This window comes from Notamacropus eugenii, chromosome 2 (genome assembly GCF_028372415.1).
Source record: "Notamacropus eugenii isolate mMacEug1 chromosome 2, mMacEug1.pri_v2, whole genome shotgun sequence".
NCBI classification, from domain to species: Eukaryota; Metazoa; Chordata; class Mammalia; order Diprotodontia; family Macropodidae; genus Notamacropus; species Notamacropus eugenii.
The window spans coordinates 151,970,912-151,998,902 of NC_092873.1; the positions used below are offsets into that span (position 1 = coordinate 151,970,912).

The 27,991-nt window shown below is 34.8% G+C and overlaps 1 protein-coding gene across 5 annotated transcripts in view; it reads left to right on the top strand.

The window, feature by feature from the left end:
• Positions 1–27,991, top strand: part of TTK (TTK protein kinase) — a 41,249-nt gene that overhangs the window by 7,574 nt on the left and 5,684 nt on the right. For 4 of the 5 annotated variants that reach the window (XM_072642670.1, XM_072642672.1, XM_072642669.1 and 1 more), the window contains 14 exons: positions 5,152–5,295; positions 5,892–6,006; positions 6,101–6,173; positions 6,289–6,383; positions 7,889–7,976; positions 9,244–9,367; positions 10,992–11,158; positions 12,036–12,175; positions 14,557–14,680; positions 15,601–15,693; positions 25,083–25,240; positions 25,340–25,491; positions 27,444–27,568; positions 27,863–27,943. In XM_072642670.1, coding sequence (XP_072498771.1) covers positions 5,152–5,295; positions 5,892–6,006; positions 6,101–6,173; positions 6,289–6,383; positions 7,889–7,976; positions 9,244–9,367; positions 10,992–11,158; positions 12,036–12,175; positions 14,557–14,680; positions 15,601–15,693; positions 25,083–25,240; positions 25,340–25,491; positions 27,444–27,568; positions 27,863–27,943 — 1,679 coding nt within the window. The remainder of the gene's footprint in view (positions 1–5,151; positions 5,296–5,891; positions 6,007–6,100; positions 6,174–6,288; positions 6,384–7,888; positions 7,977–9,243; positions 9,368–10,991; positions 11,159–12,035; positions 12,176–14,556; positions 14,681–15,600; positions 15,694–25,082; positions 25,241–25,339; positions 25,492–27,443; positions 27,569–27,862; positions 27,944–27,991) is intronic. The other variant, XM_072642673.1, reaches the window with a different exon arrangement.

Consider the following 27,991-nt stretch of genomic DNA (forward strand, 5'->3'; position numbering starts at 1 on the left):
TTAAGTCTCAAAGTTTTTCTTTACTTTGTTGTATAAAGCATTCTCTTGGATCCATTCACTTCATTCTTCATCAATTTATACAAGTCTTAGTTTTCTCTAAAATTATGTTTTCATCATTTGTGAAAATGTAGTCGTATTCTATTATATTTATGTATACCATAATTTATTCATTCGCTAATTAGCTACATTCTTTTTAATTTTTTGTTTTGTTATCCCAGAAAGTACTGTTGTGCATATTTTGATATGTATGATATCTTTCTGTCTTTGACCTCCTTAGAGTGTATTTCACTGGATCAAAGGGTATAATCAGTTCAGTAATTTTACTTGCATGACTCCAAATTGTTTTTCAGGAGGATTGAACCAGTTCAGAGTTCTGCCAGTTTTACACCACTGTATTCCCTCAGCCCCTCCAACCCTATTTCCATTTTTTATAACTTTGATAATTTGGTGAATGGGAGGTAAAATTCTAGAATGGTTTTAATTTGCATTTTCTGTCAGAAATTAGGTGTAGACCAGAATCTTACACTATATTCCACAGTAAATTTCAAGTAGATAACATGATTTAGACATAAAAGAGTGCACCCAAAACAAATTAGAGGAGCTTATAAGAAATTACTTTTCAAATCTATATATAGAGCAAAGAGTTCATGAACTAAGGATGAGGAGGATGACAAAAGATTTAAATGAATAATTTTGATTACATATAATTAAATTTTTGCACAAACAAAACCAACACAGTCAAAATTAGAAGAGAAGCAGGTACTTGGGAAAATTTTTTTGCAGCAAACATCTCACAAAAGTTTCATTTCCAAGAAATCTATGGAATTGATTGAATGAGAGTAATTTTCCAATTGATAAATGTTTAAATGATTTGGACAAGCAGTTCTCAAAGAAAGTACTACAAAGTGTCTACAGCCATAGAAAAATCACCAGTAATTTCAGAAAAGCAAGTAACAAGAATATCTAGCATTTATTTAGTACTTTAAGGTTGCAGAAGACCTTACAAACATTTAATTCTTACAATAATCCTTGGAGAAAGGTATGATTATTCTCATTTTACAAGTAAGGAAACTGAGGCAGACAGAGATTAAGTGGTTTGTCCCAAGTTGCACAACTAGTAAGTGTATCGGACTGGGTTTGTACTCAGATCTTTCTGCCTCCAGGCCCAGTGCTCTAGCCACTGTGCCACTTAACTACCTCCAAATTAAAGTGACTCAGAGGTTCCATTTCATATAAGATTCGGAAAAATGACAGTTTTTGGAGAGACTGTGGGAAAACAGGTACCTCAGTAGAATTGATCCAGCTAATTTGGAACTATACGTCTTTGATCCAGTAATTTCACTGCTAGGCCTATACTCCAGAAAGATTAGAGAAAATGGAAAATAACTCATACACACAAAGGTATTTTGTTGTAGCAAAGAACTAGAAGTATTATATGTAAGAAATGATGGTTTCAGAGAAACCCAGAAGGAACAGTGTGAACTGTTGAAGAGTGAAATAAATACCCAATAAGAGGTCAAAGGATGTGAACAGGCACTTCTTAAATGAAGAAATCCAAGCTTTCAATAGCCATATGAAAGAAAAAATCCTTCAAATCACTAATAATTAGAGAAATGTAAATTAAAGCAACTCTGAAGTTATACTCACACTGATCAGATTAGCAAAATTGACACAAAAATGACAAATGTTTGGGGGATTTGGGGAAATGGGCACCTTAATAGACTGTTTATGGACATGTGAATTGGTTTAGCTATTTTGGAAAGCAATTTGGAATGCTCCAGCTATACTACTACTAGACATATACTCCAGAGAGATCAAAGGGAAAAAAAATACCCATATGTGTAAAAAATACTTTAGCACCATCTTGGTGGAAAAGAAAAACTGGAAACAGGGTACATATCATTTTGAGGATGGCTGAGCAAATTATAGTTCAGGAATATGCGATGAGAAATGATGAAACATTATTTCAGAGAAACCCAGGTTAGATTTGTATGACTTAATAGAGAAGAGAGCAGTACCAGAAGAACAATTAAACAATAATAACATTTTAAAGATGAATAAATTTAAAGTACTTAAGATCTCCACTTAATGCATTGAGCAACCATGATTCCAGCCAGAGTATTGTTGAAAAATGTTACCTCCTTACTCAAAGACAGATGATGGACTCATGGCACAGAATGAGATGTACATTTTTGGATGTGACCAGTGTGGGAATTTATTTTGCTTCGTTCTGCATGTTGTTTATGAGGTTTTTGTTTGTTGTGAAGTTTTTTGTTTTTCTTTTTTTTTGTTTTTTTACAGTGTGGTGTGGGAGGGAAGAACTAAAACAAATACTTGTTAATTGAATAAATAAAATTTAATTTTAAAAAGAATTTTTCATAGTGAAGTTAATAGAACCAGGAGAACAATTTATATAGGAGCAACTTCATAAAGAAAGCAACTTTGAAAGACTGATCAATGCAATGCCCAAATACATTTGATGAGAACTGATGAAAAAGCCGGTTCCCCTCCTGACATGATATCTTTATAACTACAAAATAAAGCAGTTTGGGAAAGGAATAATTTGGGGATTTGATTTGCTTGAGTAGGTGTATTTAGTACAAAGATTTATTTTTCTACTTTTAAAAAAATGTGGATGGGGGTATAATTGGGAAGAAAGATAAGGAATAGAGTTGTCAAAAAGAGAGCAAAGTGGGAAGAAAAGGAGGGTTATTTAACACACGAGCACACATCAGACAAGTAGGACAGTTTTAAAAGTTACATGTTGAATTTATTAGAATCCTTTTTTTAAAAAGTAAGCTGTACATAATAGAAAAATTTTCCAGTATAATCCTTTTTCTAGTGTATAATATATGTGGAAGTACCGATTTTTACTCTCGCTAAAGTCAGAATAAAAAAGATATTTTAATCATTTGAGAAGGGGAGATGGAGATAGAAATATGGCAAAAAAAGAAAAGGAAAAGTCATTAAACATTTTTCAATTAAATATAGATAAGGAAGACAATTTTGAAACTTGCATGTTGAATTTATTATATACTTTAAAAGAAAGCAAGCTGAAGAAGGTAATAGAGATTGCGCTTTCATGTACAATCTTAGTCCTTTTTATATGGAAATACTCATTTGGTGTTTAAGTTCAGAATTTTTGAAAACTGAAATTGCATTTCTTTTAATGATTTGGAGTATTTTCCATAAGAGCTTTGACAGTTTATAATTTTTCTTTGAAAATTCTTAATGTCATTTGACCACTTATCTATTGGAAAATGGTTCCTAGTTATATATTTTTGTTTAATTCCCTATATATTTTGGATTCAGAGTGTCATTAGAAATGCTTAATGCAAAGATTTTTTTCTTCTATTTAGTCCTGCCTAGAGCACTACTCACATACTTCTGTCAATTCAATTCTTTTCTTCATTCAAGACAATTTCTGTAGCCTTCCAGATTAACCCTAATCTTACCCAGTAATCATTATTCTCTTCTTGGGATTCTTCCAGCACTTTAAATACATTTGATCAATACTTTGATGTGTTATGCATTACTCTTTGTTATTTTGTCCCCCTACCTAGTATTTGAGTTTCTTAAGAGTAGAAACTCATCAAAGGTGTCAAGCTCAGGAACCAGAATACAGTATAACTGGGAACTATTTAACAAAACCAGTAGAAATATAGATTGCTAAATTGTTTTTTTAGTCAATATGTGACCCACAAGAATTAGTTTTTATTGGAGTCTGACACCACTCTTCTACATTTTATATCTTCTACATCTCTGATAAACTGATAATTAAAATGACTTTTGATGCTTTTCAGTTTATTGTTGAAAGTAACTACCTTAGTTTAAAGTAACTACACTGTTATTTGTAATACTTTGTGAAACAGTCCTTAATATTTAATGTCAATCAACAGCATTTATCGGAGTGCCTACTTTGTGCCTGGCACTGTGATAAGTAGTAGTGATCTCAGACATATACATTTTTCAGAACTTGAATTATCTACAGAAATAAATCAACATTATCTAGCATGACTTGTGGGCAGCAATAGCATAGATGAGCCCAAATGATTTTTATACATGACCTGTTAGAGGTTTTTTGTTTTTGTTTTTGCTTCCCTTCCTTGCTATATATAGAACTATTAGCCGTACTGCTACTGCTACTTTAATGGAATTTGGGATTAAACCATATCCAGAGATGGATACCACTCTCTGAGGTCTTGGTGATCCCTTTCAAAACATTTCTCTAATTGAACCTATTACACTACATCGGTAAGCTCAGCTATCACACATCTGAAAGTAAAAGAAGAAAAGAATAGTTCTTCTATGCTACACTTAAGAAAGGCAAAGCATTTATCATTGTTAGCTCTATACCGGTGTTTGTGAAGTGGCTGGTGGATGCTTATGAGAGTATTACATATGAGATATTCCAAAAATTACCTTTTTAAAAAAATTGTTGCAAAATCAAATTATGAAAAGTGTTTTGGCAGCATGTCTAACTCTGGAGTTGAATAGCATTTATTGGTTGATTTTGTTTTGATTTAATTGTACTTTCCAATAAACCCAACTACAAAGTAGATTCCTTGAAAACATTTAAATAAAATCATCTAATAGCATGATTGTGACTGATAGTACATTGGCTTACATTCATTGAGTATATGCTAAGGACTGGAGTGTTTGTGTGGGGTAGGGAGAATGATGATTCAGGTGGCTTTTATCCTCAAGGACCTTATCTAGTTAGAAATATATCAATTTAAGAAAAAGACATGTTAACAAAGCAACATATATAAATGAGTTAAAATCGAAAATTAATTTATTATGAAGTACTTAAGTGACTGAACTATAATCTGTAATATACATATTTCTGGAATATGCTTTTTATGTATTTCATAAATTCTAATCTTTTTAATAGAAATCTTAAAAATGTATAAATAGCTTGTTTTGATTAATTTCTTCTGGCTCTTACACTTGCCTCTGTTCTCTGTTTTCACTCTGAAATCAGATTGAGACTTCAACCCCAACTATCCATTTTCCTGCTTTCTGGTTATAAACTAGAACTGACTGACAGAACTGGAGGTTGCCAGAAAAAAATGTGTATAGCCAAGTGTTTTGTGTGAATGCTTGAGGAGGGAGGGTATAGTCTCATTCATATTTTTCATTGCTTGTTAGGCAACTTCAAAAAAAGTAAGCAACTTCTTCAAAAAGCTCTAGAATGTGGCGCAGTCCCACAAGAAATGTTAGAAATTGCTATACGGAATTTAAATCTGCAGAAAAAACAATTGCTTTCAGAGGAGGAAAAAAATAAATTTTCAGGTAAATCTCATAATATGTGTTCTTTTGTGATCAGCACTTATAAAGGATTCTGGGATTTATTTGTTTATTTTTTTTTAGTATTATATGTTGCTTGTTGCTTTGGGAATCTTCGTACTGTTTTTTATAAGAACACTTAGAAACTACATTTAAAAAGTGACTTTCAAACTTTAATCTAGAAAGAACAATGAATCTCAGATTTGGAGAGGACTCAAAATGAAATAATATGTCAATTCAAAGTCAGGAAGACTCATCTCCCTGAAACTCTAGTTGTGTGACTTGGACAAGTCACTTACCTGTTTATCTCAGTTTCCTTATCTTTAAAATGAGCTGAAGAAGGAAATGGCGAACCACTTCAGTATTTTTGCCAAGAAAACACCAAATGGGGTCACAGAAAGTTAAACATGACTGAACTACACACCATTGAGACTTAATGGAAGCAATTTTAACAAATAGGACACTTTTCTTTTTAGGTTTCTGATATATATATATGGAGGGACTATTTGGAGCTAAAGACAAAACCATAAATTATATTCAGGAGTTACATACAGCCAACTGTGTACATATATAAATTAAACTGTTCTTTAAATTGTTTACAGCAGTTACCATTTTAAACACTCAAGAGTCATTCCAAACTCCACTTGGAAATTTACAGAATACAAATATTAATTGTGATTCCAGAAGACAATCTAATGTGGCCAGATTTTTATATGGGTAAGAAAATTGAATTATTGAAGATACCTATCTACTGTAATAGTGTACAGAAATTGTACTTGAAAAATTACAGTGTTATTTTCTTTTTCTTTAGGGAGAACATACCTCCTCAGGATACAGAAATAAGTAGTAGAAATCCCTTGAAGCAATTAAACAAATTTAAACCAGTAAGAGTTTGAAAAATGTTTTGTGTGGCATGCTAGTGATGACTGTGAGGGGTTGGGCTTTTGATTTTATTTGATTTCACACTTAGTTACTTTAATCTTTCCAAAAAACATCTAGTCATGGCCATTTGGAAGGGTCCCAGTTAACCTTATAAATAGCCCACGTGGAACTGTGGAGACAGATGGTCCAGTTGGGCATAGTTTTACAAAAAGGTAAGAAATTTTTTTTTGTATAAGATTGTTTTTACTTTTAAATGTTAAGGAATGATGTTAAAATGACCCTTAAGTCTTATAGACTAATTGTAATGACTAAAATTGTATTTACTATTAAAGTCCTATTTAAGCATTTATTAGTAGCCAAGATTAGAAGGAAGGTAGAAAATTTGGGGAAAACATCTTCATAGACAGGTTTTTACATAAAGGTCCCATATCTCAAATGTGTAGAGGACTGAGTCAAATTTATAAGACTGAGTCATTCCCCAATTGACCAGTGATCAAAGTTTATGAATTGGCAGTTTTTGGAACAAGTTCAATATATATATATATTTATGTGAAAAATGCTCTAAATCATTGATTAGAGAAATGCAAATTAAAACTACTTTGAGATATCATCTCACATTTCTCAGATTGGCTAACATAATAGAAGGGGGAAATGACATACCAGAGCAGATATGGAAAAATTGCAACAATAAAACTCTGTGGTTGAAATTGTGAACTGATCCAGCCATTATGGAGAGCTTTTTGGAATTATGTCCAAAGAGTAATAAAATTGATCCAGCAATACCACTATTAAGTATTTCTTGGTGATCAGGGCAAAAGGAAAAGAACCTACATGTTCTAAAATATTTATAGCAGCTCTCTTTGTAGTAGCAAAGAATTGGAAATTGAGGAGATGCACATCAATTGGGGAATGGCTGAATAAGTTGTGGTATATGATTATAATGGAATACTACAGCGTTGTAGAAATGATGATCAGGTTGGTTTTAGAAAAACATGGTAACACTTGCATGAAATAATACAGAGTGAAATAAGCAGAACCAAGAGAATGCTGAATACAGTAATAGCAATTTTGTTCAAAGAATAACTGAGTGACTAAACTATTCTGAGTATGATCATTCAAATCCACTTTGGAGGACTTGTGAAAGAAAATGCTACACCTCCAGAGAAAGAACTCTCTCTCATATATACATATATGTACACATAACATACATATATGTGTGTATACATATATAAGTATGTATACACACACACATATCTATACCTATTCACATGAAATGTTGACCTCTAATGAGGGATTGGGAGGGAAAAAAGGAAACAACTTGAAACTCAAACTGTATTTCTTTCCCCCCACCCCCTGCAAAAAAAAAAAAAGGAAATAAATAAATGAAAGAAACAATTATTAAGTCATATATCTAGAGCTGGCAGGAGTCTTGTAGGCCATAATCCAGCCATCTCATTTTTCACATAAGAAAACAGGTCCAGGGAGGTTTTTAAGTGATCTTCCCAAGATCATGTAAGTCAGTGGCAGGGATGGGATTTGAACTCAATTCCTCTGATTCTAAAATAACTGGTCTTTACTCTGTACATACTGCTCTTATTGGACATATATTATTTTATACAGTTATGGATATACTAGGTAACATAGTTATGTACTTGACAAAAGTGAGAGATGTATTTCTAATATAGTTGGTAAAGTTGTTTTCTTTCGTGGATAACAGACAAACCCTTGGATCAGAATATCAAGATTTGATTGTGCCTAAACCAGAACCAAGTGAAGGTGGTTCATATGAGTTAAAAAATACAAAGGTATTTCAGATTTTTAGTTTTTATATAAAAGTATGAAAATCTTAAAAAGTTAATTTATTAGAGTCTTTCCGGTCATGATATTGCAAGTTAATTGCTTCCCATATTCTGAAGTTTGCTACAAAATATTAAATGACATTATCTCACATGGTTCCATGTGGTCCCAGCAACAGATCTTGGCTTCTTGAAGAATCAGCTTTGTTAAGCAGAGAGACTCTTAACCAGCAGATGGGCAGTGAAATGCAGAATAGTACTGTCACCCAGGAAATAGGTGATTGGAAAAGATGGCAGATTGCTTGTGTGTGGAAACTTGTACACTATCCTGGCATTTATATGATGTTAAAAGCCTTGAGGGTAATAGGTAAATCCTGTTTGGATTATAAAAAGACATGACCAAGAATCACAGAGCATGAGAAAACTTGGATAAGTTGTGATGAGTATGTAGGACAGAGTATCCACAGGAATCAGTTTACAGAACTACTGAAGTATTTGAATGAATACAAAAGTAATATTTTGCCTAGGGATTTGAAACAGAAAAAAACAAGTGTCTCTCTTGAATCCTTAATGTCCAGACCTTGTCCTTTTTTAACCATCCCTTTTTAGATGTTCTATCTAGAATCACAATTTGAACAGAGATTGAGGCACAGGGAGAGAGAAAGAAAAATATCCTGCCCCTTCTTAAATGGTGTGTAGTATTTAAAGCCAAGGAAAACAGTTCTTCCTTGATAGTTTTGTAATTTTTATAGTTTTGTATTTAATGATAATCTTTGACCTCAGACAAGGACCTCTTTAATCCTGGAAAATTATAAGTGATATTTTAGAAGCATACTATTTAGGATAACAATGACTTAGTGTCATATTCACAGAAATGTTCAAATTAATGTAATTATTTTGGGTGAGTAAAGTTACATTAATACTAAAAAGAATATTTTTAACTTGTGATCATGAGACCACATATACATTCAAAATTTCTTCCTTTTACATAGCTAATATACTTGTCTCAGTAAAAATGATTTTATCCAATATCAGCCTTTCTATATCTACAATTACTAGTTAAACACAAATTTATCTTTACTGAAACTTTACAAGTAAGTGTGTGTGTGTGGGAGGAAATGGGGGGAAGTGGTGTATACACAAATGCTAGGCAGTAGATCTTTTGATCCTTGGTTGAATATTTTTAAAGCTGAAAAAAATGCTAAGGGATATTACTAAAATCTATCAAGAGTTTATTTTGGTTGGCATTTTGAAGGTTTTCAATTTTTTCATATAGACACTTGAAAATATCGACTCCATGGATTTTCAGTTATTAGGTGAGAAGAGTTCAGAGCTTACTCCTGATTCAACAGTAACGCTAAGGAATAAAACAGGATCTTGTCTTCCAACCAAAAAAGAAGGTAAGGGATCCAAAGTAGAGATTAAAATATTTCAATTCATTGTTTTTAGCTTTCAAAAAACAAAAAAAACTCAGAATTTTTTTTTCTTGGCTAAAACAAGTAAATGAGTATTAGCTATTATATAACCAATAGAGGGAGTAATTTTTATCTGGAGATATTTGTGTATTCCTTCACCACCCTGACTTTCTTGTGTCTTGGTGAATAGGCATTTGTTGAGAATTGTGTAAGAACAGAAAAAAAGTATTGCATAAGAATTTCCTAATAATTAGAGCTTCCCGAAAGGAAAATGGCTTTCTATGGAGGTAACAGGTTCTATATTACTAAAGTTTCCAAATATATACTGCATGACAACTGCTTGAGGATTTTATAGTAGGGAATTTTTTTTTCAGGTACAGATTGAAATAGATATCCTCTAGAGTCACTTCCAACTGAAAAATTACTCTCTGAACAATATCCTCAGAGAGAAGTACTGAGAATTTTGTATGAAAGGTTACTTAATTTGAAGGAAAGGAAGGATGGAGAAAGTACTACAATAGATGCTTAACTCTAATGAAGTTTGTTTAATGAATCTTCCTGTTGCAAGAGACACTGAAGCTGTCTATAAAATAGTTGACCAGTATTTTTTTTTCCCCAAGGAAATAAACCTATCAATGTGGTTGAATTCTGTTCTTTATTTCCACTGTGGATTCTTCTACAATGTGTATAGTTTACAGAGTGAGTTAGTCCTAGGAGTGATCTTTCAGCCCAAGTTGTAGGTTATGCAAATTTTCCTAATAAAAGCCACTAAATGGTCAAGGGTACTTGACACCAAACAATTAATTTGATACAGTTGCTTTGCATAGTTTGAACTTAACGTGTTCTGCAGATTTGATATATCTAGTAGAAATATAGGGAGAAATTTACTTATATTTTTATTGCTTTCCATAGCATCTTATAGTAAAACCTGTTGTCTGGCATAATAGGACTGTGAATGTTCATATATTGCCATTGTGTGGATTATCAATATTTGAAAGTAGAATCTGATAAAATAAAACTATACTTAATATGTTTTAATTTTTAGGAGCCAGTTGAGGATCTGGCAATATCTCAAGGTTATGCTTATGAATGAATATCAGTGATCATAGTTTTATACATATGGCAAAATAATGCCTGACATATAATAAGAGCTTAATGTTTCTTGGTTTACTGAAGGCTGAAATACTAAGTAACATTTTAAGCTGATAAAATTAATTAAACAATTTATCATTGTTCTTATACTTATTAAGACTTTTCTTTGTGGTATTATATAAACTTTGCCTTAGAGAATTCTGTAGTGTCCGGGTCAGAATCAGCTAAAGGGCAATGAAAAATGAAGAATTTGTATTTCTTCCATAGTACAATGGTTGCATATTTAAATTTTTAATAACTTATTGGATGTATTCAAATCAAAAGTGATAATAAATAGAAAGTTCTCTTGAGAAGGACTTAATCTTTTACAAGATGGCCTGCCAAAGGCATACTGTAGATTTTTAGAGCAAGAGACACTTGTGCACAAGATAGAAGTAGTTTTGGTAACATCTTGTTAATGTTGAGATTTTATTATAGAGTTGTTTATATAAACATTGTATATTAATACAATTTTCAGAAAACAAAATGCAGTATCAAGAACCAAAGGCACCAGAAAATAATCAAATCCTTCAACAATCAGATTTCAGTAGTAGTAACAGAAAATCAGAGTCCTCAAACCAAAATCCTGTTGCATCTTCTAATCAGTGGCAGATTCCAGAGGCAAACCGATATACCTTATCAGAGGTAACTTTCTTGTCTATTGGACATAACTATTCCTGTTAAGTAAAACAAATGTATAATTCTGAAAGACGGTCTTTGTTTAGAAAACTATTTTAAAAATGCCATAACATTGCATTTGAGATTTCTTTTGTTGATATATCATACTTAATGGCATTGATAATTAAAAAGTAAAGGTATATTGAACAGTCAGAATTTTTGCTCTGTAATTAATGGTGTTATGTATTTTGGGAAATCTTTAAAAATGTAAAGATAGTAAACATATCACTTTTGGCTAGAATGTTGAAGTTTTTAGGAACAGATTATTGAGACTTGAAAGTGCCAATATCTTGTTGGGATACATGTGGTCCTATATTACTGGGAAATGAAGTTTCAATTGACTCTTACAGTTAAGAGTAGAAAAATAGGAGCGGCTAGAAGGCTTAGTGGATTGAATCCTGGGTCTGGAGTCAGGAAGATTCATCTTTCTGCATTAAAAAACCCAGCCCCAAGACACTAGCTGTGTGACTCTGGCAAGTCACTTAATCCTGTTTGCCTCAGTTTCCTCATCTGTAAAATGAGCTAGAGAAGGAAATGACAAACCACTCCATTGTCTTTACCAAAAAAACCCCAAATGGGGTCATAAAGAGTCAGATACAACAGAAAACAACTGAATAGCAACAGCAGAAAATTAACAAGACTTCAGAAGTGGATCAAAATAGCTGTTGGAAGACCGTATAAGTGTATAGTACACATACCACACCCACACCCACACACGCACTTGTTTGGCTTCAGCATTCTTTTTTCTGTTTTCTCTTTTCTATTTTGATTAGGTATAGAACTTAGTAAACAGGGTTGAATGTGGAAATCATTTTAAATTTCAATTTGTTTGTTTTTGGTATAGCAAAAATGTTCCAGTTTTGAACAACCCAGCTTAACTGTTTCAAAACAGTCTTCACCTATAACAGCTCCTAAAAAAATTGATAATAAATTTCTTTGTAACACGCCCAGCAATAGCAGCGCAGTACATGACTACATGGCCTGGTAAAGTCTTTTCCTTTTATATTTATCTTTTTAATGAGTTCTCATCTCAGTGTATTTTAAAATCTATATCCAAAGCATAGAAGGGTATAAAGCCTTTTCCTTTATGATAATTAGATAAGGTACTAGTGGAAGCAAGGATGGGGCTGACCAACGACTAAGGAATTTGATAAGCTATTTCTGATTGATCTGTAACAGCTTTGCACAACCACATTGATACTTTTGGTACTTTAAGCTTTTAAAATTTTTCCTTCAATGGGAAAGAGGAATAAGTACTATACTGGTGGTTCAATTTGAATATCTTCTGAGTGTTCAACACTGTGCCAAGTACACAGAATAGAAAAGTTCCTGACATTCTTGCTTTCAAGTTGCTTATAATTAAGACAAAGTGGGGTTCTTCATAATGACCATTATAGTAGTGACAGTACAGATGGAAAAAGACAACCTGACCGTGGGTGAATAAGAACTGGTATAGGGGATGGAGGGGTTTCAGGGTTCCATGGTTTCAGGGAGATCCAGGTTCAATTCTGCCTTTATCATTTATTTAGCTCTGTTACCCTGGATATGTAACAAAACTTCTCTGAGTTTTAGGTTTCTCATTTTTAAAATGTGAATAATAATAATAATTGTGGATCACAGTCTCAAATAAGAAAATGTATGTAAAATTCTTTGTAGATTTTAAAAGAGCTATATAAATGTCACTTGTTAAATACTATTATTATTGGTTTGGGGTACAGTTACAACTTAAGTCCATGGCCCACAGAAGGCTACTAAGTACAAGTTGTGTAGCTTTGGCTAGACTCATGAGATATAGTTGAAGAACATAATTTTCCAGGCTGAGGTAATTCTCTTAATTTTTTCAAAGAAAGTGAGCAAAGAAACAATATATTAATTGGGGGGGTGGGCCAGGAAAACATCTAACTCCACAAAATCTTGTAAATATAGTCATGCTTTTTAAAAAACATGCTTTGGGAATAGATTGAGTGCCACAGTGCCCTCTGGTTTCTGTTGCATGTCACTGTAACTGATTATCTTCGTGAATTACTTTAAACATAGAATCATAGTACCTTAGTGTTGGAAATGAAATTAGGAATCATCCAGCCTATCCTCCCATGGATTTAATGTGCATCTATGTAAAATAAACTTTTCCTAGCATGCCTATTGTCTCAGCTCAGTGGTAATGCTGTACGATATGTTATATCAAAACATTAAAAGATTAAGACCAAAGTGACGAAATAGCCTGCCATGGGAATACTTCTTAAAATGCTAATAGTAGAAGGATACTGAAACAGAAAATACATTGATAGGTAATAAATCAACTTTTTAGCTCTTTCCCAAGGCCAAGTCTTTATATAAAAGAACCCATGTTGGTTTATACCTTAATTGGTAGTGTTAAGGGATCCCCTTAACTTGTCTTTTTGAGTTGCCATATTTTTTGAAACCCTGGACCCAGAGCATGCATGAGGCCCTGAACATGTTACTTCTCTCCCTCCCCAGCTGACATAATTTGTTGTTTGTATCCCAAGCTAAATTCTCTATGTGTCCTTGGAAGGCAACATAGGTGCCAGTCAGTCTGTGACAGGCTGGGAAAATTGCTTGTGCAGCTGGGGTCCTTTGCAGATAAGGGAATCCTCCTATTTACATAGTCTCTGAGTGGGGAACCTGCAGCTTTGAGACCACATGTGGCCCTCTAGCAAATCCTTTTATGGGATTTATTTTAATGGGATTTGTCCTAAGTTTGGATTCAGTCAAAGGGCCACACTTAAGGACCTGGAGGGCCACATGCGGCCTTGAGGCCTCAGGTTCCCTAGTCCTGGTCTAATGGTTCCCACTGGAAAAGAATGATGCTTTTGCCATGCCTTGCTCCTCCCCTTTGGGAGGGGTTATGTCCTTTTCCCACCTTTACTGCACTTTTCCCCACCCTTGCCAACTCCCTTTACTGTTTTTTCCTCCTTTTGTTGTACTGTCATAAATATGCAAACTTCTATAAGAATTATAAACTCTTTAGGTTCCACATGCATGTTGATTTCTCTTGTAATAAATGTGGTTTTCACCTGAGTCTCATGATGTGATGACCTATTTGACAATAGTTCAGTATTATTTGATAAGATCAGTAGCATGTTTGTTTTTCCATCAAGGACAGATAGTTGAGGGACTATAGCATATATTTAACCAGGTAAACACTTTGTTCAGATAATCAGCAAAATAATAAAAGTTGATTCAGATGCTATTGATATTATAAATTCACATTCATTGTTTGGAATGATATTTTTCTAGTACAGGAAAAGTAAAAACCACATATAAAACCTTATTGTCTTGTATAGGAAAACTAAAAACCATATGTAAAATGTTAACATTTTTAGCAATACAATTATTTATATCAGTTTTAGAACTCCGGTTGTGAAGAATGATTTTCCTCCAGGACATCAATTTTCTACTCCTTACAGCCAACCTGCCCATTTACAGCAGCAACATCAAACACCAGTTACTCCATTTCAAAGCTTGCAGGTATAATGAATTTAATAAGATAATATTTGCAAAGCACTTAACACAATGTACAGTGCTATATAAATGCGTATTCTCTTCCCTCCCTCCCCCATCTGTGATATTTGCCTTTTTTTCATAGAATCTTAGTGTAGGATGAAAATGCAGATCTCATCTAGACTAACTTTCCCAATATAGCAATCACTCCTGCAGTTTCTTGATAGTAATCTAATCATAACTTGAATACTTCTAGAAATGAAGCAATCATTACTTTTATCTATTCTGGATTTGGATTATATCAACTTGAAATCCCCATGTGGCTAAAGTCTAAAAACGTAATTGTTTTTATTGACTCTAGTCTTTCCTCCTTATTTTGATCTATTTTTAAAACAATTAGTTCATTAAAACAAACTAGTTACATATTGTGTGAGGTCTAGTGGATAGAAAGCTGGAATTGGAGTCTGAAAGACCTGGGTTCCAGTCCTGTCCCTGACATGTACTGATTATGTGATCCCCTGTACAAGTCCTCTAATCTCTCAGTGTCTCAAGAAGCTTATTAAAACTATGCATTTCTTAGCAGGTGTCTGGTTGCATTGGTAGAAATTTCTACTCTAGGAGTTCCCCCATATCAGTGAAGTCACAGTTCTGATTTTAAAAAAAAAATTATGGTGAATCTGTCAATCTATAGCTCAGATTTTTTATCTGCTGATTTAAAGTCTTGCAAGTTTTAGAGCTAGAAAAGATTTTTAGAGACATTTGGGTTTGGTTCCTTATTTTGTTTGCCTCTTTGAAGCATATAGAGCTGTTTAAAAAGGTCTTAGCCAAGAAAGTCATTGTATTTACAAAATCTAATATTCTGCCGTAAAGTAGGTGATTTCCACTTTATTGAGTGAATACAGATTACTAGAGGCTATATTTACTTATTTAATTTCCCTTTTCTTCAGATTTCAGGATCATTTTCTTCAAATGAATACATTTCAGTTAAGGGAAGAATTTATTCTATATTAAAGCAGATAGGAAGTGGAGGTTCAAGTAAGGTAAGTAATAAATTTTATGTGTAATTAAATCAAGTCATATTTGGTAAGCCCCTACTGTGTGCAACACATTGTAGTTGATACTTTCTCTTCCAGCAAGATATTGGCATTTTTGATTTGGAGAGTCAAGATAGAAATTTTAAATGTTAAAAATGATGCAAGATATAAATAATAACTTGGTAAAAATAGATGAAGTATAACAATTTTGACTAAAATTAGTTGCAAATAAATGATATAGTAAATGACTGCTAGGGGATAGAAAAGCAAAGAACAAAGTTTAAAAGAAGGTACATTTCATTATTTTGGCTTTTGATACTGCATATGGCTAGTATGTGTGTGATACAGTAGAAAGCGCTGAGTTTGGAATCCAAGCACCTAGATCTCAGCTTATCACTTTTCTTCTCTACCTTCTCTTCCCCCTCCATTTCTCTACCTTCTCTCCCCATTTCTTATCTCCTCTCTTCAAACTTTTTCTTTCTTCAGGGCTCAGAAGCCTTTCTTGATCCTCACAGTTATTAATGTTGCCTCTTTTTTTCTCATTGGGTATTGTGTTTATGTACATGTATCTCTGTATATTCTAAGGTCCTGGGAGGTAGAGAATTTTCAGTCTTTGTATGCCCACTCAACACGTAGCACAATACCTTACATTTAGAAAACATGTTATAAATGTATGTTGAATTGAATTCAATTTGTTTGGTCAGTTTAGATTTATCTACAACAGGCTCTCAAAAAGAAAAGGTACACCTGTATAGTATGATGCCAGAACTTAACTAAACAGTAGTTTAAACATGAATTAAATGATAAAACGCAGCCCAATGTATAAAGAGATAATTCCAGATCTGGACATAATTATCAATTAATTTAAGAGTCCTTTTAAGTCTTGTAAAAATGTTCAAAAGCTACTTTGTAATAGGTTGAGACATGTAACTTAAAAATTTAATAAGGATCATGGAGTTACATTTGGAAAGGATATTAGAGGAGATCTAGTTTGTTCTCATTTTATAAAAGAATGACTAGATTAGGGGAGTGAATGATTATTTGCATTACAAAGTATCTTTAGCATTAAAAAACATTTCCAGAACATAAATTATTTGGTTATTTATTTATTTATTATTATTTAGTTTTTGTAGAATTTTTCAAGAATCCATTCAAGGGTACATTTTCAAATTTTCAGAATTTTGTCCAGATATCCACCTTTTTTTTTTTTTTCAGCTTTGTCTGCCTAAATCTCCTATTTAACCCATGTTGTTCATTAACCTTGCATTAAAATTTTCATCACCTTTATGTAGATGATCCTAACTAGGTGTCAGTGTAAAAGCAATCCATTAACCAATTCACATGGAAATGTAAGTGACTAAAATAAGCAGAATTGTCTACATTTTAAAGGAAGAAGTGAAAAGCGAATGAATCTCTTGCTGGCAGTATTTCAGACACTGTAACAGTCAGTAAACTTTTACTAATGCTTGTTGTGTGCTAGAAGGACTGTGCTGGAGATGAGGCACTGAGGATACTAAGACTAAAGGCCTTTCTTGGTTTCTTCTACTGCCTGTACCTTTGTTGTGAGATTACTCTCCTTCTACTCTGTTTGTCTTGTGTATACATAGTTGGTATGTTGTCTCACCCACTGGAATGTGAATTCCTCTATAAAGGTATCTCTATAAGGATAAAGGCAATAGATTGTCCTGCGACAGTCACAGGGGGATCTCTCTCTTAGTCATTGCTGGCAAAATTCTTAATAGGCTCATCCTTCACCTGGAAGATGGGCATATACCTGAGAGCCAGCGTGGCTTCAGAAAGGGTTGAGGAACAGTCAATATGATGTTTGCTGCCTGACAACTCCAGGAGGAATGCCAGGAGCAGAACAAAGGTCTGTACACAACATTTGTAGATCTGACCACGGCCTTTGACACTATTAGTCACGAGGGCTTATGGAAAATTATGTCAAAATTTGGTTGCCCGGAGAAGTTCATCAATATTGTACATCAATTTCATGATGGTATGTTTGCCTGGGTTCTGGATAATGGACAAAGCTCTTGTGCCTTCCCAGTCACCAATGGAGTGAAACAGGGCTGTGTGCTTGCTCCCATGCTTTTTTAGCTTGATGTTTTCAGCTATGTTGACAAATGCTTTCAATGAGGATGAACACAGGTCATCAAGGTCAGCTACCGTACTGATGGCAGGTTCTTCAATTTGAAAAGGTTACAAGCCAAGACCAAAGTGGAGAGAGTGTTGGTGCACAATTTTCTGTTTGCAGATGATCGTGCACTCAGTGCAACCTCTGAAGCTGAGATGCAACAAAGTATGGATCAACTCTCTGCTGCCTATACTAATTTTGACCTAATAATTAAGATTAAAAAAACATAGGTGCTTCATCAGCCACTACCACACCATCAGTATGTGGAACCATCAGTTACAACAAGTGGAGAAGTTTTGAATGCTGTGGATAAGTTTACTTACCTTGGTAGTGTACTTTCCAGGGATGTACACATTGACAATGAGGTTGATGCACACATTGCCAGAGCTAGCTCAGTGTTTGGGAGGCTCTGAAGAAAAGTTTGGGGGAGAAGAGGTATTAGACTGACTACCAAAATGAAGGTCTACAGAGCTGACCTCATTGTTATATGCTTGTGAAACATGGACAGTCTACTAGCGCCATGCCAGGAAACTGAATAGCTTCCATTTGAACTGTCTTAAGAAGAGTATGAAAATCACCTGGCATGATAAGGTACCAGACACTGAAGTCCCTGATCGAGCTGAACTGCCAAGTATTCAAATTATGCTTCAGAGAGCACAACTCCAATGTGCTGGCCACATTGTTTGAATGCAAAATATACGCTTGCCAAAAAGACTATTTTATGGAGAATGTGCATGGGGCAGGTAATCACATGGTGGCCAGAAGAAGAGATACAAGGACACTCTCAAGGTCTCTCTCAAGAACTTTGGATTTGACTGTGTAACGTGGGAGACACTGGCACAGGACCGCTCAGCATGGTGTGCCCACATCAGAAAGGGTGCTGTGCTCTTTGGGCAAAGCAGAATTGAGACAGCACAAAGTAAATGCAGGATGTGCAAATTTGGGATATTCACCCCAAATATTCACACTGACTCTCTGTGTCCAGCCTGTGGTAGAGCATTCTGAGCTCGTATTGGGCTGATCAGATACAGTTGGGCACACTGAAATTTCACTTTACAATGGTGATGTCATTTTGGTCCTCTTTGGAAGAGGAAGGACAACAACCAACTCTCCTTCTACTCTGTTTATCTTGTGTATACATAGTCTTTGGTACGTTGTCTCACCTATTGGAATGTGAATTCCCCTAGGGCAAGGGGCTGTTAATGCCTTTCTTCATATCCCCAGCACTTAGCACAGAGTCTGGCACATAATAAACACTTGTTAAATGTTTGTTACCCAACTGGCTGCTCTCCAGGAACTTAAAATCTATTTGAGAGAGATAAACATGTACATATAGAAGTATATATGGAATAAACACAAAATGAATATAAGGTGCTTAAATATGGGAAGTTAGACAACTGGTTAGCAGGGAGAACCTGAGTTCAAATCCTTCCTCAGGCACATACTTCATGACTTACCCTCTCAGCCCCAGTTTCCTGTCTAAATGCTGAGGTTCAGGTGTTGGGACCCCGACAGCACCGACATGCTGGGTTCCTGCTCGAATGAATTTGACACAAACCTTTTTAAAGCCAAAGAAAAACAAAGTTTATTAAAGATTCACCATACTGGGTTGACTCTTAAGGAGCCTAAGCATTTGTAACGCTTGTTCCAAGAAGGCCAGATACCATCTCAGCTAGACAGTCAGAGCTGGATTGAATCTGAGTGCCTTCATGGAGGGGACATGGAACTTAAGTCCCTGGGAAAGATCTGGAGGTGGTCTAGAGGTCTGGGAGGAGAGTCTAAGGAGGATCTTGATGAGATTGGGGTAACTAGTAATGTAATCAAGGGTGGGAAACAGTTGGAGGCAATTGGGAGGTATCAGACCATGTAGGGCTTGGGTGGGAAGCAGTTGGGGCAATGAAGAGGTAACAGACAATGGAAGGCTGGGCTAGACTGAGGGCAACAGATTTGAGTATGAAAGGCCAGGTTAAATGGGAGGATTCAGGGGGAGTTCAAGGAGGTTCCCAGAGTCTGAACCCTATCATTAACATGGAATTAGTAATAATCCAGCCTATCTCATGGAGTTGTTGTGAGAAGTAAAGTGCTTTGCAAACCTTCAAGAGCTATGTACATTGTAGTTTTTGAGAAATCAAGAAAGTCTTTGTGTATAAAGTGGTACTGGAGCTGCATCTTGAAGGAAATGAGGGATTCTGTGAGGCAGAGGGGAGGACAAAAATAGCATTCCTGGCATGGTTGATGGATGGCATGCATGTATAGGAAGTAGCAAGAAAGACAGTTTAGCCAGATGAATTCAGGAAGGGATATAATGTATAAAGAAGCTGGAAAGATACATTGGGGCTAAGTTATGAAAGACTTTAAAAGTCAAATTGAGTTGTTTATGTTATATCCTAGAAACAGTAGGGAACCACTAGAGTTTATTAAGTAACATCATGGTATAGTCAGATCTGTACTTAAAGAGAGGGAAAGAAGGGGGAAAATTCTCATTTCTATACTTCCTACAGGCAAGGTACTGTGCTGTGCTTACTTTTTTTTTAAACAAGTGTCTCAGTTGATCCTCACAACTCCTGCAGTGTAGGTGCTGTTGTAATCCCCATTTTACAGTTGAGTAAACTGAGGTAAATAGGTTAAATGACTTGCCCAACATCACACAACTAGTAAGTGTTTGAGGCCAGATTTTAATTTATATCTTCCTGACTCTAGGCCCAGCACTTTATTCACTATACTACCAGCTGCCTCTAAGAAAAATCATTTTGGCAGCTGAGTGGAGCATAGATTAGAGTTGAAAGAGACCAATTAATTAAAGAGTTTGTTTCAGTAGTCTGGTTGTTGAGGATCAAGAAAGGTGCAGGAACCATTGGAGATCCCTGTCAACCTAGTCTGGAAAGAATTTACTGGACTCAAGCAATCTTAAGTAGGCAAAAAAATTTTTTTAAATTATTTATGTAATATTATTATATTATATATTATTATTTTATTATATGTAATATATAACATTAATTATGTATAATTACATATTATTTATAATAAATTATTATTTATTATTAAGCTTTTCAGTGGACAAGAGTTCTTAGGGAATCTGCAATTTAAAAGAGTTATAGGTAAAGTTTATATAGATTATTCTATAGTAAGATGTGTGCCAAATACGCTAACCAGGTGTTTTGGGGTGTGATTAGGAAGTGGTTAAGGAGTGGTAAGTTCTTAAAGGAACATGCACTTTTGGTATCTACTGTGCAGGTATTTTACCCAAACTTCATCAGGAAATAGCCCAAGGTGGGGCTACATGGAGGTGTGGTTTTAGGCCTGAAACATCACTGTCAACTAATGGTCAGGGTTGACCAGAAAAAATCAGGCTTCTCTCATTAATGTCTTGTTAGACAAGATTAATGGGAAGGGAGTACACATACATCTAAGCAGAAGATACATATGATTGGTCAGTGAGTAGTAAATGTTGCTATGACCCAGTGCACAGCTAGTTTAGTCAGTATGCAGCTGGCTCTAAGTGATAAATTCTATAGGTGCAACTTGCTACTATGGCAGGAAGGGAGATAATGGTTCTTGCTGGGTCAGGCTGTCCTTGAGCTGAAGGGAGACTGCCTGAGATAGTGTTTTGAGGTTAGAGAGAAATGTGATTTTTTAAGAGAAAATGTGATTTTAGAATTGGGGTCCAAGCACCCCATCATGGTGAGTGTTAATAAGGGCCTGAACTAAGGTGTTAGTTGTGAGTAGAGAAGAGGAATTGGATTGTTAGGAGTGTAGCGGTTGAAGAATGTTTTATTAACTTTTAACTGGCAACGTGAAAAATGAATAGGGTATGCTGAACTTGGAATTAGAGAGACCTGGGTTCAAAAACCGTGTCAGACACTAAATGTGTGATTCTGGGAAAATCACTTAACCTCTTTGGGGTTCATTTTTCTCCTCTGTAAAATGAGAAAATTGGACTTCTTGAGCTCTGGAGTTCCTTCCAGTGCTGAAGTCTATGATCCTGTGAGTCTTTGCAAATACTTTTTGAGATGATTGGAACTTTCCAGGGCAGTTCCAACTTTACAACCAGTTTAAAATGATTTAAAATCATGACCTAGGTTCCAGTCTGTGAGTTTTGTGACTAGATAAATCACATAACCTCTTTGACCCTAGTTTCTTCAGCTTTTAAAAGGATATTATCATAAGTGAAATTTAACAAGAAGTTAAACTGAGGCAGTTCTCTGAGCAACATAATGTAATATATCAAGGGAATGCTGCCTGCCAATAAATGGGTCTGTGGCTTCTGTTTATGCCAGAGACCCCACGCAAAAGGAAAGTTCCCCCTACATAGGTTTGGGGGAGTACAGAACAAAGAACAAAACAGAGTAGATGACATCATGGGATAGAGGGCAATATGATTGGTTACAGAGCTGAGGTGCAGGAAATAACATGATTTGTTGGAAGTTTGGTAATGCTCATGGGGGCTAGCAACAAGCCTTCTCCTTCATTTCTGAGAGTCCAGGTGCAGGCAAATAGAACAGACATCCTTGAAGGAGGGCTTGTGGTATGAAGATGTTAGACCCAGTTCCCTTGCATTCACACACATCCCTAAAAGTCAGTTAAATTCCTTGAGGCAAGAATAGATCAGTTATTAGGAGAACTGAATTTTTAAACTTAATCCATTACAGGCCAGCTGAATCTCTGAACCAGGTTCAGAGACAAAGAGCCATGACTTTAGCAGTTACAGGACACAAGCTGTTATAGGACAAAATCAATTACTTGTAAATAGGATCGATAAGAAAATGATATAGACTTGTTATTGATCATTTCAAGATAAAACTTGTCCTGCTCTGCTTCCTTTAAGATGCAGTGAGATTGTGTGTGTGTGTGTGCGTGTGTATATGAATATGTACACATATGTAATATTAGTACTACAGTGGCAGTTTTTAATAGATTATCTATCCTTGTTTGCCATTTTAAACCCTTCACAACTTAGTTCCAACTTACTTTTCTAACCTCATTGTACATTACTCCTTTGTATGTCCTGTGCAATCTAGGCAAATTTGTCTTCTTGCTGTTCTTCATGCATAACATCATTTGTCATCTCCCTGGCTTTTTGGAGGCTGTCCCTTACACACTCTTTCCACCTCTATCTCTTACAATGAGATAGTTTATTTCAACTCTCAGCTTAAGTGCCACCTTTTGTTATTCCTACTCCTTATTGGCCTTAATGACATTATAGAATTTGATTATATCAATCTTCGAATGCCTCCTTATTGTATAAAGAATAAAGTCCAAGTTCTTTAATTTTATGTTCAGAGATCTCTGGTCTCTAACCTTCTTTTCTAGTCCTGTTTAGTATTACAGTGCCATGTGCTTCAGCCAAACCAGCTTCCTCTTTCTTGAACATCTCATTTTTTCATTTTTACCCCTTTGTTCATGAAGTCACCAATGTCTTTCCCATCTACCTACTAGCTGGTGAATGATCTCTGCATTAACATGATAGTGCACAGAACATATTAGTGTATAGAGACTGATTGGAAAATAGTTGCAGTACTTGGAGAAGATAAGGTTTCCTATCTTAGGGTAGCATTGAGCAAGGGGGGAATGAAAAGGAGATTTTGGAGATAAAATCAAAAAGATTGGTAGTTTAAAGGAAAAGAAGTCAAAGATTCCTATAAGGTTTTATGCCAGGAACAACAGAACTTTTATCAGAAATTGGTAAGTCAGGAGGAGGGCCAGGCTTTGAAAGAAGGATGCAGAGTCCTGTTTGGGGATATTGAGTTTGACGTGCTAACTTTCTAGGTGGAGATATAGACCTGAGATTCAGGAGAGATGTTAGGGTTAAAAATTAAGATAATGAGAGTCATCTGTATAGAGGAGGTAGTTGCAACATTGGGTGAAGAGAAGAATATAGAAAGAAGGATGCCAAAGATAGAACCTTGAGAAGTTGGTAGGAGGAGATGCAGAGAAATATGTCATCCTAACAGCTAAAAAAGCACAGGCATCAAGGAGTGCTACAGCTTGCTACAGAGAGGTCATGGAAAGTAAGAACTGAGGAAAGGCTATTGAATTTGGTGATGAAAAGGTCACTGGTGAAATTTGAGAAAGGGGTTTCATTAGAAAGGAGCAGTTTGGCGGTAAAATGGTTGAGAGATGGGAAGACAAGATTAATGGAGAGCTTTATTGCTTGTATTGTAGTTTTTAAGATAGGGGCCACCTATGCAAATTTGATGCACTGGAAAGAGAAGTGGAAGACATGGGAAAAAGAAGGGATAATTAATGGAGATGGGGAGGAGACCTGTCAGGATCAGGGAGAGATTAAATAGACAAGTGGAAAGCTTAGCCTTGACAGAGGAGGTCCAGTTTTATTTCTCATCAGGGAATTAGAATGAGAGAGGTGGAAGGACATTTTGAGATGAAGAGGAGGAATCAAGGTGACTTGTGTCAAATGAGTTCAGTCTTAATCAAAGTCATCTGCTGAAAAGGAAGAGAATTGATCTGAATACATTCCAGTAGAGAATGTTGGTAGGGCATCAGTAAGAGACAAAAAAAGTGTTTCTGATCAGTGCTGAGAGTCCCTACTGAACTGATGTTTCTGCTACCTTCCACACAGAATAGATCGAATTTTCTTGAATTTTAAAATGTTTTGTGCTTCTTGGACTGACATTAGCAAAGCAAAACAAAATGAAATGTGAATTCTGAAATTAAATTGCTTGTTTGGATTGCTTTGTGTTAATCCTATTTGTAAGGTTGAAACCGAACTTTAAATGACTCAGGGTTGATTCTCCTATGTAATGGGACACTACTTACTGGATGGTGTGGTGTCCTGGAAAGAGTATTGAATTTAGAACCTAATGATCTAAATTTAAATTCCTAGCTCTGTTCCTTAAAGGTGATCAAAGTTTCTCATCTCTGTGGGCCTCAGTTTCCTTTTCTGTAAAATGAGAAAGCTAGACTAGATCATCTATCTTCAGAGTTCCTTTCCATCTCTACAGTTCTAATCCTAATCTGTGGTCCTATGATTTTGACTTAATAACTTAATAACTCATTCATCCTTCATTTGACACAATTGTGTCTCTCTCACTCACAATGCTACCTGAGTATGTTTTCAGTCCTTTAGGCAAAATAATCATTCTGACAAAGTCTTCACCATTTTTTTTATTCAATGTTCTATTAAGAATTTCTTTCAATTAAAAAATTGTCTGACTTTCTTGCGGATGTGAGAGTATAATTTTGATAATTTCAAAAAAAGAACATGATATTTGTGTGTTTGTGTGTGTACTGTTTTTCACAGGTATTTCAAGTCTTGAGTGACAAGAAGCAAATATATGCTATAAAATACGTGAATTTGGAAGAAGCAGACTCTCAAACCATTGAGAGCTATCGGAATGAAATTGCTTTCTTAAGTAAACTACAACAGCACAGTGATAAGATCATTCGACTTTATGATTAGTAAGACAAAAAACGTTTAAACTTTGAGAGAAACCAAAGTTACTTTAATTTTAGTATAACATTATTTAGTATAACATTGTAACTTAATTTTTTTTATAGTGAAATCACTGGCCACCATATCTATATGGTGATGGAATGTGGAAATATTGATCTTAACAGTTGGCTTAAAAAGAAAAAAACTATCAATCCATGGGAACGGAAAAGTTATTGGAAAAACATGTTAGAAGCAGTTCATACAATCCACCAGCATGGTAATTTTTAAATAGATATTCATCTGTGTAAACTTGTTCTCCATCAGAATATCCAGATATCTATATGTTCATCTAAGGTGAAGTGGAAAGATACATTAGTCATTAAGAATTTATTCTACTCTTTCTATATTCCAACCTTGGGCATAGTGAGAAAGGTAAACTCAGCTGCTCCTCTCAAGGAGCTCAGAATTGAATGGGGGACAAAATACGCAAACAATTATATTACAAACAAGATGTATAACAGGATAAATTGGAGATAATCAACAAAGAGAAGGCACTGGCATTAAGCAGGATCAGGCAAGGCTTCTTGTTGAAGGTGGGATTTTAACTAGGACTTGAAGAAAGGTGGAAGGTAGTGTCTAGAAGGAAAAGTGTTTCAGGTATAGGAGACAGTGAAAATATTTAAATAGGAAGTAGAAGGGTCTGCGAAGAAACCACTATCCCTGTATCATAACAGCATGTAGAGGGGGTGTAAGAATACTGGAAAGGTAGGAAGGGGCCAAGCTATGAATGATTTGAATGCCAGAAAAGAGTTTTATATTTGATACTGGAAGTGTTAGGGAGTCAATGGAGTTTATTGAATGAAGGTGGGGAATAATGTGTCTAGATATGTGCTTTAGGAAGATTAGTCTGACAACTAAGTAGAAGATGGACATGTATGCATTTAGTGAAAGAATAGAACTTTTAAACTACTGTGCCTTAAGTACAATCATATTTTAGATTAAGCTTTTTCCTGTGTGTATGTGTACGTATACGTATATATATGTACATACATATACACACACACACACACGTACACACACATTCATAAAATGTTGTAAAGTACATCTCAGTGTAACAAAATATTATAGGATTACATAATCTTTCTGTGGAGCCTGAGATATTTTATAACAACAAATTGTCCAGCATTGCTTATGCTGTGTATGCCTAGTTTCTTGAAAACCACAAAGTTAGAAGAGTCCTTAGAAGTTAGGTAGTCCAACCTGAGACTCAGAAAAGTAACTTCTTGTTGTTGTAGTTGTTTTGTAATGAAAAGTATCCACCAAAGGACCATGAATTATCGTTATGTTGTGAAGATTTGTACTTCAAATATCCCTACAACTTTTTTGCCATTGCCTCATCAGTCAGTTTGGGTAAATTTGTTCATTTTATTCATCTTCTCACATGAGAAAATGACCAGAATTCATTCGTGATAGAGAGGTAACATGTCTAGGGAACTGGAAAGCTAAATAATTATAGAAGCTATGGCAAGTGTTTTGACCTCGGAACTTTACTATAGTGGAAAAATTGCTGCTGGATTTGGAGTCAGAAAGACCTTGAGTTTGAATTTGGGATCCATTTATCTATGTGACCATGGTGCAAGTCAGCTTAACCTCTGAGAGTTTCTGTGTCTTCATCTGTGAAACCGATAGTTATTTCTGTAAAGTGCCTTATTAACCTTGAAAAAAAACTTTAAATGTCATCTGTTATTTTTGTTATTACTAGTATCAGTTTCTTAATCTACATAATCAGTAGTTGAACTGTCTTCTGAATCTAAAATTGTATCGTTCTTGAGATAAGTTAATATTTTCCCTCCTCCAAATCCTTTTGCACTTAGCTAAACGATGGTTATTACATACTGCTCTGTTGTCAGTTAAATAATAGAGTATTTTGTTGTTAGGATGATGGCCATATACAGTATGATTTTGTTCATTGATTATTTTGTGTGTCTTCCAAAGAGATTATGAGATAAAGAGATGAGTTCTTTGTGAAAAGGAAGTTCCTGCCAGATAGCGTTTTAGAATTCTTTGTATCCTAAACTGTCTGGCACAATGCCAAGGTTACATATCAGATTTGGAGAGTAAGTACATGATTCATTGAAAAAGACTTGGCCTGTGTTAACAGGTGTTAAAAAATTAATATGTGCATATTAATGCATATTTCTAATCGTGTAATGGATCTTTATTTTGGAGGCATTGTTCACAGTGATCTGAAACCTGCTAACTTTCTGATAGTTGATGGAATGCTAAAGCTAATTGATTTTGGGATTGCAAATCAAATACAGCCAGATATGACAAGCATTGTTAAAGATTCTCAGGTAAGGAAAAAACATTATTAACAGTACATGGGATAGTGTTAATTTACTTATCTGTAGGCATTAAATAATTTAGTAATATATGAGTTCATTTACAAACTATCTAAATTTAAATATTTTGGTAACTAGTTTCTCAAACCCTCCATGGTTCTTGGGGGCTTTATTTAGCTTATTTATAGAAAATATTTCAAATTATATTAGGAAATGACTTATCTCATATGCAAATTGAATTTTTCAGTAGGATGAAATTAAGACTAAAAATGTTTCATTTTCTAATTTTTATTGTTTGACATATAGGTTGGTACAGTTAATTATATGCCACCAGAAGCCATCAAAGATATGTCTTCTTCACGAGAGAATGGGAAACCCAAATCAAAGGTAGTCATATTTATTTTCTTTCAGTGCAAATATTCAATATTATTAGAA